General features: G+C 42.0%; 1 protein-coding gene across 4 annotated transcripts in view; it reads left to right on the top strand.

Annotated features, from left to right (window-relative positions):
* The window catches only part of DSTYK (dual serine/threonine and tyrosine protein kinase), a 61150-nt gene that overhangs the window by 27364 nt on the left and 20534 nt on the right, over positions 1 to 13252 (top strand). For all 4 annotated transcript variants that reach the window (XR_012155832.1, XM_073320147.1, XM_073320148.1 and 1 more), the window contains exon 3: positions 9714 to 10377. Coding sequence is in view for 3 of the 4 variants with exons in the window: in XM_073320147.1 (XP_073176248.1) it covers positions 9714 to 10377 (664 nt within the window). In the remaining variant the exon portion in view is untranslated. The remainder of the gene's footprint in view (positions 1 to 9713; positions 10378 to 13252) is intronic.

Here is a 13252-nt window from a genome sequence, read left to right on the forward strand (position 1 = left end):
TTATAAGGGGGGGTCGCATTCAGAGGCTTGCTATGTGAAAGGGGTCACCAGTACAAAAGTTTGAGAATCACCATTTTAAGGCGTAAGTGTCCACACTACGGTTATTTTTTTACCAGAGGTTCTGAGCATCCCAGTTCCTGTTGACACCCACTGAGCAGAAGGAACCCAAAGCTTTTGAAAAATCAAGCTGCAGATGTACCCTTGCTCTAGCTGTTCTCTATGCTATTTCTGATAGTCTCATCTTTTTTTAACCCGCCCCCAACAGTATTGAATCTAGATTGGTGCTTACAGATCTTTGTGCCAAGGATTTTGTTTGTGACACCATCTCCCCCTCACTAGAGTCACTGAAGAAACATTGTCCTGCTATGCTCTAAAAAAATTAGAATGGGCTTGACTGTGGCGTTGCCTTACGGACTCTGAACACTGCTTACTAGACCTACATTTGAATTCAGTAGAACTTGTTCTGCATTTGACTTAGGTGTTGCTCATAACGGTCATAACCTCTAATTCTCTCTCTTAAAATGTTTACCAATAGAAGGCAGTCTTGATCGTGGAAATGCTGACACATCCATTGCTTGTAATGGATGTTGTGTGGGTTTAAAAAAAATCTAGGCAAGATGCTTAATTACATAGGCAGGTTTGCACTGGGCACTTATAGAAAAGTGAGACAGACCTCATCTAAAGAACAAAGTGGCTCTTAAGTGACAGTACATCCTAGAAGGTTCTGTAAAGCTCTGTAGGAACACAGCAGATCTGGAGCATTATGCAGTCGGCACATGTTTGGCAGTCTTAACATGTTAACCTTTTAGCTTGAGAAACTTCGGTGTTTAGGATAGGATTTGCTACCTTTTTCTGGGTTACTAAAGGATATCCTCGCTGAAATAAACATCTTGCTTCACAGAAAGAAGAGCCAGGAATCTGACTCTATGTGGGTATGGTGGTTTGGGAGCACAATTCTGTGCTGGCAGGTATATTTGCTCTTAAGCATATTTATAATGTAGATGGCCCCAAAACCCCTCACATTTGGCAAGGCTATTCTACTCCTTGGGGATCACTTGTACAAAAGAATGCCTCTGGACCACAGAGGAATAATCAATGCAACCAAACAGATTTATGGTGAAAGTAAACACTTATTAATTTTGCTAAATCAGTAGGGCTTAAAGGCTCTAACTGAGATCTCTGAAATATTGTGCATCCCTGGGAAAACCATTTGACAACTAAAGAGGTGTTAGTGCAGACGGAAACTTCTTTTATACCCTGGATCACAGATCAATCTTGCTTTGTGCTTCACTCTTAGTGGGGTGATTTCCTTAACTTTGAATGCAGGTGGAGTCTGAGACTAGTAGGTGCTTACAGGAAATTCCTAATAAAAATGTAAGGAAACAGTACTTGCCACATGCGTTCAATACTTTAGATCTTTTTCGGGAAAAAAGGTTTTTAAAGGAAAAAATATAAGGTTTGTTCCTTGCACTTTATCTCAAGGAACAAAATTAGATGGGTCAGTAACTTCATTGAATTGGCTTTGCTACTGCTGCTTGTGCACCAATGCAGTGCTGTTACGTTTGACTTCTCTTCACCGTTTGTCCATTACAGGTGGCAAAGAATGTGACTGCATTTCCCTGTGGTCTTAACTGTAAAGAACATTCTAAGCAAAGGCTGAAGCAAACATTGGTTTCCTGTCTTGTTTCTGAGACCCTAAGGGTATGTCTACACTGCAAAGTTGTCAACTGACTCAAGCTCATGCTACAGAGCTAAAAATAACAGCGTAGACATTTTGGGTTGGGCTGGAGCTTGGGCTCTCAAACCCAACGGGGGGAGGGGCCTTTGAGTCCAGGGTCCAGCCTGAGCCCAAATATCTACACTGCTATTTCTAGCCTTGTACCCAAGCCCAAATCAGTTGACCTGGGCTCTGAGGCTTGTTGCCACATTACCTTTTGCAGTGTAGATATATTCTCTGAGGCTGGCTTCTGGCTGAGCCTTTCCTCCAAACCCCAGTATAGCACAGCTGCAATTAAGTTTGACTGAGGTGCTTTTGCTGAGCACCAGAATTAAATATCTGAGAGTTGTTCTGTTTAGGTCTTACACTGGGCCTATCAACTTGGGTTCAGTGCTAGAGGGATGGTATTCTCAGAAGTACAATCACTGGGAAATTCATATTTCCTTCCACCTGTATCTGATTAGAGCTAGAGTCTGGGTCTTGTGCTATGCTCTGAATGTCACTACTTTCAGTTTTTGCTGGCTTAGAGTGATTTCTCTCTCCCTCTCTCTCTCTTGATGGGGCAGGTTCTGTGGCTTTTGCAGTAGGGTTAGAAGAGTCTAGTGTTAAACACTATTCAGACTGTTTCCTATGTCTTGTATGTTATCTGTAGACTTGTTTAATTGGCCCTCTTGCTGATGGAAGAACACAAACTTCCATAGTGGAGCAGGATTCCTATTTATGACACAGATGGTCTTTATCCAAAGAAACAAAGTAGCACTAACAACCTTTTTATTTGCAAAAGGTGCTGGCACAGAGTGTTACTGTCAGTTTTAGTTTAGAGTGCTGGCCTGGGATTCAAAGTTCTGGGATCAGTTCCCTAATCTGCCATACACTTCGTGTTACCTTGAGCAAATCATTTAATTTCTTGATGCCTCAGGTCTTTCTGTTAAATGGGGATAATTGTACTTCCTTACCTCACAGGGATGTTGAGGGTAAACATATCAAAGATCATGAGGTGCTCTGATACTTTGGTAACCTGGCCATATAAGTACCTCCGATTTGTAGTGCAGTTGTATAACTTGCCCCTAGCAGCGTCTGATTTTAATTATTGTGTTGCTTGAGTGCTGTGGTAGATCCATTCTCGGAATCCGAAGAGTACTGGAATTGGTTTAGTGTTTGAGTGAAATACTGAGTTGAGACTTGAGTCTCACTAAGCGTAATTTGCTGCAGCAAAAGCTTGTCTAACAGAGGATAGCCTCTGAGCACCTCTAACTACAAAAAGTCTTTCCTCAATAAATGGAAAGTGAAACTGTGTCAGGTCTAATAATCTGGGGTAGGGTCATTTTTGGAAGCAGCAAATGAATCTTATTCTTAGATGAATAGGGGGCAGGTATATGAAAATATGGCAATCCTCTGCCAATTTTTATCCTAAAGGACAAGGCAACTGGCTGTGTCCCTAAATAGCTTATTGCACTGAGATAAAGATCTTCAATTGCTTGTCTCTTCTTCATTATGTATTGTGTATAGTGTCTCTCCTTTTACCTGTATTTATTTAGTACTGGGGCTAACTTCTCTCTTTGAATAGAGGTGTACAGAATTTAGTCCATAGAAATATGCATAGGCTGTCAGAGAGAGGAGAATGGAATGCTTTTTTCCTAATTGGTTACATTGTATTACAGTTCTTAATGAATAGGTGCTGTCAACATATGTCAGGCAATATTCTCTCAAGAAGCAGAATTGTAACCCCGCTAGTTGTGTAGTTGGTGTTTAGGTCTCCAAGTGTTCAATAAGTCTTGATTTTTAGACCAGGTTTTAACTTTGGAGAAACATGGATGTAATTATTTGATAGTAATGTATTTGAAGCTTTTGCTTCAGCAGAGCATACTGACTGAGAGCTCTGATTTAGTGAGAACTGACTTAAGGTTCCAAGATATTTCCATAAATCACTGTGTGACTGCAGCAATTCTAGCTAACAGTCCTCTCAGTGAAACTGCCCTATGAGGTGTACATGCTGCTGGGCACACACAAGAAGACTAGACTGGTGCCTTGAAGAGTTTGTAAGTTTAAGAATTTACAACTGAATAGCATATGGAAATATTCAGAGAAGCACCATAAATTGGGGAAAATTACCTCATAGAAGTAAAAGCAAACAAATGATGCAAATGTTGCTAGAAAACCCTACAAGGTCTCTGTTAAAACAAGGACCAGTTGCTCACGCTGCATTTTGTGTTGGTTTTTTTTTTAAGCCCATCTCCTAGAGACAGTACTGGCTTCCTCCTTTGTTTATAGTCATCTGTGTGAGTCATCTTTCAATGTGAATATTGCAGAATTGCCTATCCAATTTTTCTTTAACTTGTACTCTTGTTCAGCCACGGACTTGGGAGTCCCATGACAGTAATAGCAGGAAAACTGCTGGCAAGACTTTTTTAGGGCAGAAAATGGGAGACTACTCAAGTCTTTCATTTGACTAAAAATTCGTATTCATGTTTTTGCTCGAGCTCAGTGGCTTCCTCTGGTGCACAGTGAAGATCTCACTTATGCCTTCATTTCTGGATTATTTGGGAGAATTTTTGAACTCTCTTAATAAAGTAGCATCCAAAATTGTAATTCTTTCAGCCACACCCAAAGGGGAATATTTAACTCTTCATCAAATGGAAAGGAAGTTTGTTTCAGAGCTGGCCCTTCATTGCAAGTTTTTAGTATTGGGACTTCCAAGTTGCAATGTCAACCAGTGGGGAGCAATCAGGATGCAGGACACCTCAGAGCAATCAATTTAAAGCACAGAGCAACCAGGCACTGGCTAAATGGAAGCTCTAAAAATGCATGCATCATGGTTAGCTAGTTAAAACAGAGAGCAAGTTATAGCTCAATCTAGCCTTTGTTAGCAGAATTATTTTGTGCCACCTCCTCCCCCCCATCCCCTTTTAAATGGGAGACTACTACTATTGGAAACAAATAATACTGAAAGAACTGACTAGGTGAATGTTTACTCAAAAGGCTACGCATATGTTAAAATCATGCTTAAATTAAACCTGAGTCTGAAGCTACCCCCCTTGTGGACAAAGGCAAGGTATCCTACATAGGACTTCTTGACTACCCCAAAAGGTAACCCTATTTGTGCTGCCTTGCACCTCTTTATCAAAGGATCTGAAAGCACCTCACAGATATCAGAAGTATCTGATTAAGTCTCTACAGGTGAGTAAATTGCATCCATTATATTGAGATTTGACTTCAATACAGAAGTCAAAAATGAGCTTTACAGACAATCTTATCTCCTCCACCAGCACTCAATTCCTTATGTAAATAAATAATCTAATTGCCCAAATGAAGGTCTAGACTGAACAAGTGAAAGTGAATCTTAAACTGTATCCTTAAAACTGCTCAGCTCTAGGGCTATTGGCCCTCCTCCCACAGCTCAGCCCTGAAGATGGAGCCCAAGAAGCTACTTGAATTTTAAAAAAAGGAATGGTTTCAGAGTAACAGCCGTGTTAGTCTGTATTCGCAAAAAGAAAAGGAGTACTTGTGGCACCTTAGAGACTAACCAATTTATTTGAGCATAAGCTTTCGTGAGCTACAGCTCCGATGAAGTGAGCTGTAGTTCACGAAAGCTTATGCTCAAATAAATTGGTTAGTCTCTAAGGTGCCACAAGTACTCCTTTTCTTTTTGCGAAAAAAAGGAATGTTTTTCTCACCTTTTGCCTAGCTCTTGCCTTTCATTGTGATTTTTTTTTCATGGTCTAATGCAGTACTGATTGGGTTTCCAACTCTGCAGGGCAATACTGAAATTCAAAAACTTTTATATGGATGTGAAATTTTGTCTCTTGTTTGTAATTTTTTTAAAGACCCTTTTTTCTTGGGCCTGTACTGCTGGAGTGTTTTATTTCTCTTCTCAGGGAGCACTTCTCCCCTAGCAAAAATCTCTAGTAAAATTTTTAAAGGAGACTCCTAGAGTCTCAGATTCTGTGGAAGTGAGTGACATCCTCCACTTGGTTCCACAGCAGAGAAACTAACTGGGATACTTTGCTCATAGCTTTTGAAGCCAATGCCATTAAATCAGATTTAAATAGTTTTGCCTGGCTACATAAAAGCATTTCCAGTTAATTTAAAATATTTTTTCCCTTCTAAAATAGTGATACTCCACTACAAATAACTGACTAATGTGCAAGCCCAGTGCTGTGGGGAAGTTCATGTAATGAACTGTCTGTAAACATGAAAAGATGACATACTTGCATGAGAGGATCCCTGTGACAGCTCAACATCTGGTCCCAGGCACCTAAGGGACTCTGATACTGCAAGAATCAATAGCAGAATCTTGAGGAACAACACTGATTTGTTACAGATGCATTTCAGTTTTTCAGGTTCAGATTAAGGAAGGCTGTCTAACCATAGTGTCTAATGAAGATCTTCAATTTAAATAGACTATTGCCCTGTTTAAGATGCCTTCCTAATGTTCTCTCTTGGCTGTGAAATCTTACTTGTTGCACTGTAAACAGAAATGCCAAAAACTCTATTTAGAATGTTGATACCATACTTGTACCCAATGTCTAATTGTCACTGAAGGTAAAATGGTATGAAGATTGCAGCCTCATCCCACCCAAATGACGACACTATTGCTGTCATCACCATCAGTACATGCTTAACAGCTCATCAGTTGTCATCCGCCCCTTCCAAGTGACCAAATGGTAGGTAATTCATTTAACAACTGGTAGAACAAAGTGTATAAGCCACTGGAGTGTTTAGCTAATTGCATGATCTGATTGGTTGAGCTCTTGAAGCCCATAGAAGGGAGTGGTCTAAATACAATACTGGGAACTAGGAACCAAGTTCCAGTCATGTCTTGGACACTGACTCACTCCAACCTTGGGCAATTCACTTAATTCAGGTTTCAGAGTAACAGCTGTGTTTAGTCTGTATTCACAAAAAGAAAAGGAGTACTTGTGGCACCTTAGAGACTAACCAATTTATTTGAGCATAAGCTTTCGTGAGCTGCAGCTCACTTCATCGGATGCATCTGATGAAGTGAGCTGCAGCTCACGAAAGCTTATGCTCAAATAAATTGGTTAGTCTCTAAGGTGCCACAAGTACTCCTTTTCGCTTAATTCAGTACCTCAGTTTCCCAATCGTTGAAATGGTGTGAATACTGGACTGCCTCAAATTGTTAATTCTCATTTAGAGTACTTTGAAGCAGGAAAAAATTGTAATCTGTAAGTGTTAAGTACCTATACCGCTCCTTCTTCCAATTCATAAAGTAATTTCACCCATATGAAAACTTACCTCTATAGCACTTGAGAAAAGAAGGTAAGTATCTGTTACAGAGGAGGGGTTAAGTGACTGGCCCAAGTGTAACTTGTTTAATTCTTACTGTGTTGCAATGCTTATTCATGTTCCTATGCAACATTCACTGGGCATTACGTCAGTAATCAAAATATTACAGTTCTGACCAACCTCTAGACAGCTGTTGGTGCAGTCATTTGGGCAATTACTCCACAAGGTAGGCATTCTCCTGGAGCCTTTCCATCTATGAACACTGTGGCTAAGAACTGTAGCTAAAAATTTGTGGTCTAACTCAATAAAGTTATACCATATATGAATTTTACTTGTAGCGAATAATGCAGCCTCCTAACAGTATTTAACTCCTATTCAGGTGGTAGAGTCCCAGAGCCACACCAACAACTGAACTCTTACCTTTACAGCTGAAATGTTCAATGCTTGAATCACTCATTAGAAACACAGGATATGACTGGCAACTTAGGTGGGCCAGTCTGAACTTGGGTATCTCTTCTAGCAGTGGCCAGTGTCTCTTTCACCATAGGCAGGTGAAGAGCCTACAAATCAGTATATTGTGGGAAGGGTGAGGGACAAATTCACCACTGGAAGTGCCAGGAAGTTAACTTGTACTTGACTGATCTTCTTGGCTTGCATATCTACAAACTTTGGCAGTTTATAGTGTCATCGTATTTAACCCCACTGTAATAATGGTCACTTTGCTATTTTCATTTATGCAATAACTATAAGTTGTAGTAGCAGTGGATAGGAGTCTATTTAGGGCAGTAACTGTGTGCTTGGAATACACGCTTAAAGTTGAAAAGAGGCTTGATGCAGGATTTTTCATGACTTGTGTCCGAGCCATACAGGATCAACTTACAGTTGGTCTAAAGAGGACCAGTACAAATAACTGCAAAGTGGATAGAAGAACTTCTTGAAGCGTCTAGCCAGAAAATGTAAAAGCTCTCCTGCATGTCCCCACACAACCTAAAATTTACCTGACTGTCTGCTTGTATGTGTGGTGGTGTGCAGGTGTATTTGTTTTTGCACCTGGGAGAGGGGCTAGCTACTGTTTTTTCTGTGGTAGAAGTAATAGTAACTGAAAAATCAGGGATGGTCCTTAAAGATTTGGTTCAAGGTCAACAAACAAAAGTGAGTGAAGCTAGTTAAGGATTTTCCTTTCCTTTTGCTAAAGGTACAAATACAGAAGGCATCGGATCTTAACACTAAGTCAGTCATTGATGAGACTCTTTGAGCTTTTAAACTGTTTGGCCAACAGGTGGTTATAAAACAAATACAGTAAACAAATGTGGCTGCAATGTAGTCTTAAAGGAAAAGCAAACTTTGCTAGTAAGCAGTGTCGTCTTTTTAAAATTAGAGAGAGGATGTTGGCATCTCGGACAAGCTCCTTGAGAGGTAGCGTGGATGGTGGAAATGGTTCTAAGATAGCCTTTTCTCTAGGTCAGTGGTTCTCAAACTGTGGGTCAGGACCCCAGAGTGGGTCACAACCCTGTTTTAATGGGGTTGCTAGGGCTGGCATTAGACTTGCCAGGGCCAAAGCCTGAGCCGCACGACCCGGGGCCAAAGCCGAAGCCCAAGGGCTAAAGCCCTGGGTGGGAAGGCTCAGGTTACAGGCCCCGCATCTGGATCTAAAGCCCTTGAGCTTCAGCTTTGACCCCACCTCACCCCTCCCACCTGGGGTGGCGGGCTCAAGCTGTGGGTCCCTGCTTCTGGGGGTCATGTAGTAATTTTTGTTGTCAGAAGGGGGTCACCGTGCAATGAAGTTTGAGAACCTCTGCTCTAGTAACTAGTTCAGATCCAGCTCTGTGCAGTAGTGAATGCAAGCCACCTCAGTATGGTAACTTTTTTTGCATTAGCGTATGTATAATGAGTTGGTTGATGCAACTGGATTTCTAGTGTCCAGAAATATCTGCACACTAACTGCCCTTTGGCAGTCTAGAAATGGACCGAGAACTGAATAGGCCAGGGAGGCTGAACTCCCTTTTGTCCTAAATGGGGGATTTTCAAGACAGGTTTGAGTCATGCCAGCAGATAGCAGAGAGAACAGCACACGCGTCCCTGAGCTATTCTTGTGTTGCGGATCTACTGATTTCATTCTCCAGGCTGGCAGTGTGCTCTCACTAGTTCCTGTCCTAAAAATCATCATAGTAGTTTAGAAAACCTTCAATGCTGAATCACAAAAACATGGATCTTGTGTCAGGGACTTCAATAGCTTTAGCTGATTTGAAGCATTCTAGCCATATCTCAGCGAGACGCAATGAGTAAAAATTCTAAATGAAGTGACTCAAGTGAAAAGTCTGAAATATTGAAGTGAGCTAAGATATATTCTCAGTTCTCCAATCTTTCACAATGAAAATGAAATAAAAAGTCAGCTCTTGCAAGACCGAGAGGCTTGAGGTCGAAAATAGGACCATGGATCCTGTACTGCCACGTGAAACTTGGGTTGGATTTGAACCTTGTTTGCTGATTCCAAGACTTCATTGTCTAGTATTGCTGTAGACACCCAAAAGGTTGAGAAATGAGCCTTGAATAACTACTTCTATAGGCTAATACAAGGATCTGGGAGAAGCTCCAATCAGCCCCATGGACTCATGGGAATTGCATGTTTAGACCATGACAGGTCCTACCACAGGGATGAATTTTTAGTGGGGAGAGGGAAGTTGGGAGTTAGTAGCAGGGTTAATTGCTAAAACTTCAATGTGGTGATTTTATTTTATTACTCTTTCAGGAGGTGGACATTGTGGTAGCCCCTTGTCGGGGATTCCAGTCTGCTGAAGTCACCTTGGGAGAGTATGTGAACCATGTCTTGCCTGTCGTCACCTTTGCCATCAGTGAGACTAAACTCTCAGCATCTGATGAAAATGAACTGCGGGAAATCCAAGAGAAATTCTCTTTGCCTGTTTTCTTTTGCAAAGTGCCAGAGTCGGAGGCTGAATTGATCTCTCCCAAAAAGGCTGAGAATGAGAAGTCATCCCTCTTCTGTCAGCTGATGGACCTAGACTACCTTAGTACCAACCACTGCAGCTGTGGGGCCCCTAGCTCTGATGCCAAAGCCCAGAGCATGCTGGTGGAGCAATTAGAGAAATTCCGCCTCCTGAGCACTTTCTCCAGGCAGGTGCTGCAGAAGCACCTGGTGGATGTAGCCACCATCCTGAACCTGGTGCACTGCCGCTGCCTGGACATCTTCATCAACCAGGCTTTTGACATGCAAAGAGACTTGCAGATCACCCCAAAACGGCTGGAGTACACGCGCAAGAAGGAGAATGAGCTCTATGAGTCTCTGATGGGTATTGCCAATCGCAAGCAGGAGGAGATGAAGGACATGATCATAGAGACTCTCAACAATATGAAAGAGGAGCTGCTGGAAGATGCTGCTAACATGGAATTCAAAGGTAATCTCTGGTAAGAGGAGAGAGATGAGAAGAGATCTGAAGATAACTAAATTTATAAGCCCCTCCACAAACTTTGCTTCTTGGGCCAATGTAAATGTGGATCAGAAGAAGTCCGCCTTCCTGTGTGACCTCTTCTGAATCATCTAGTCCGTAAAGCAATCAACGGGTAGTCTGCTACACTGGACTATTTTCTCTAAGCATATCACTGAAGTAGGTTGGAGCACACAACTAGACCAGGAACACCTGACTTCTAATTAAGTCTGACAGTGATTCATGCTGCGTAGACCAGAACAGGCTACTTAGGCCTGGCCTACACTAAAAGGTTAGGTCGACCCAGCTACATCATTGTGGGGTGTGAAAACTCCACGCCTGTGAGCAACATAGTTGAGCAGATCTAACCCCTGGTGTAGACAGCACTAGGTCGATGGAAGAATTCTTTCACTGACCTAGCGCTATCTACTGCTGCTTAGGGAGGTGGATTACCTACGCTGACAAGAGAGCCCCTCCCGCCTGGGTAGGCAGTGGCTACACTGAAGCACTACGGCAGCGCTGGAGCTGTACCGCTGTCGTGTTTCAAGTGTACACAAGCCCTTGGCCTCTTTGCTTTAATGTGCTGTCTTACAATGGGAGACACTAATTGTCTACATTAGTGGTGGGAAAATGGCTGTGAGTAGTCAAAACTGGATAATAAAACCACTTTTTTTTTCAGCAAAAATGCAAGTTTGTCGACACCAAAACATTTTGCAAATTTGTGTTGACTTTGTCAAATTGTTGGTCGCAGAGCCTCGATTTTTTTTTTTCAGAATTTTTAGAATACTTCTCATTCTGACACTTTAAAATCCACTTCTCTAGAAACTTCCTTTACTATTATAAAAATAACTGTAAACATACGCTAAATAGGAACATTGTTTGACCCCAAAATATTTTTTTTACTTTTCAACTTGCCAAAATATTAACAAAAACCATTTGTTCTGGTTCAGCTCCACCAATCTTTGTAATAGTCAGTCAACTGAAATATTGCCAGTTTGCCTAGCTGTGGTTGTGAGGATAGTAAATCTCTTAAAAGAAAACTGTGAAGTGCAAGCCTCTACCCTGCATTCCTAGAATTTAAAGTTTCTTTCTCTTTCTCTTTCTCTTTCTTTCACAGGTGAGGACTATTGTCTTAAACAGCTATACAGTATTGAACCTTCTAAAATAAAACACTTCTATATAGATCCTTGGTTGTCCTTCTACTATTGTTTCCTGCTGACCTCTGGGCAGTTACCTGGTGGTGCATCAGAAAGCATGGATTATTGCCCAAAAGTCTATTTGTCATGCTCAACACATGGAAGAATGCAAGGACATGTGGTGTAAATTTTAACTAGGATGCAATTTTATTAGTCAAATTACATCCAGGGAACAGGCCAGTGTAGTCACTTGGAGCACATCAATCCTTTTGGCTCCCTTACAGGGGGAGCACCCAAGAAGTGACAATCATCACACGAGAAGGTTCTCAGGGTGCCCCCAGCTGCCCACTATCATCCCATTTTTGGGAGTTGAGGTGACAAGTGACTTCGACAGCCAGACAGCACTGCCATGAAGTGCAGTGGTGGGGCAGTTGCCCCAAGGTCATATCCCAGTCCTTGGTTTGCACTTGACCCAGGGTGGGGGTGAGGAAATGGACAAGTTGCCCCATCTCATAAGGAGATACCCTTCGGATGCCCACTTTGTTAAGACTTTGGACCTGGAGCCTAAATCGGAGAGTTCCTGCATTCGGCAACTTCCAAAAGTTGCAACAGCTAAACAATTCTCCTGTAGGTTCTAATGATGACCTTCAGGAGCAGGAGAATCCCAGCCCTCCTGTTGCCCAAAACTCAGCCTCTGGGTTTCTCTGTGAAGACAAAAAACCCAACCGATCTTGGTCAATCTGGTGGAATGGGGAAAAATTCTTTCCCAGCCCCAAAGTGGCAATTGGCATAGCCCACTGTGACCTAATAAGGAAGGGTTGGGGTGAGCTGATTGTTGGGAATTAGTAAACAGGAAATGGCCCTGAGCACAGGTCTCCAAAGCTCATGCCAAATCCCGCACAATCTCCACCCCACCCTGCAAGTCGTATGTAGGCAGGAAATCTCACTGTCCTTTTTGCCCTCTCCCATCATGGAAACCACCAAGCTCAACTGTGGTTAGGCTTGGGGCCCTCTTTTGGGAAGAGTTAGCAAAACCTGCTCTGTTCCTGCAAGCTGAATGGCACGGGTGGTCTTTTTGTGTTTGAAGATGCATGGCTTCCCAATGCACTTCCTAGTGAGGTGTAACTTCTGTTGGTAGCTTTTGAGCTCCAGGAGTGAGGGGTTTATTAACTGTTGTGAATGGTTAAACTTAAGTAACATATTCTCTGAGTCTTTTGGTCTGGGGCACTAGATAGTCCCATGATTAGCTACAAATGGGTGCTTTGATGTGGCAAGTTTTATAAAACTTTCTCTTGTCAGGCAATGGTTTGCAATAACTATTTTTGGTCCTTCAGGAAGGAACGTTGACATGGAAATGCACTTTGAAGTGACATGAAGGGGTTTTCTGCTTGAAACGAAATTGAAAATAGCTTTAGGCTGTAAGATTGGAGGAAGTGGTTTGCTTTTCTTTACGTTCAAAAGGCATTGAATGCTCTAAGGAGGCTTTTAAATCTCTAGGCCTGCACTTTAATTTTAAAACTGGAAAACAAATGCATGCAGTCCTCTAGGAGAGATGGAGGGTGTGGAATAGAGCACCTGCCATAAAGTAGAGAATGAGCATGTGGAATACCATGTATCCAGATTTTTGTCTCTGAAGTGCAGTCACGGTTGGGAGGGAGAAGGATTGTTCTGTGACTTAGAATATGTTTGCTTTGTATCAGTCACGTTAA

Source organism: Lepidochelys kempii, chromosome 21 (genome assembly GCF_965140265.1).
Source record: "Lepidochelys kempii isolate rLepKem1 chromosome 21, rLepKem1.hap2, whole genome shotgun sequence".
Classification (NCBI taxonomy): Eukaryota; Metazoa; Chordata; order Testudines; family Cheloniidae; genus Lepidochelys; species Lepidochelys kempii.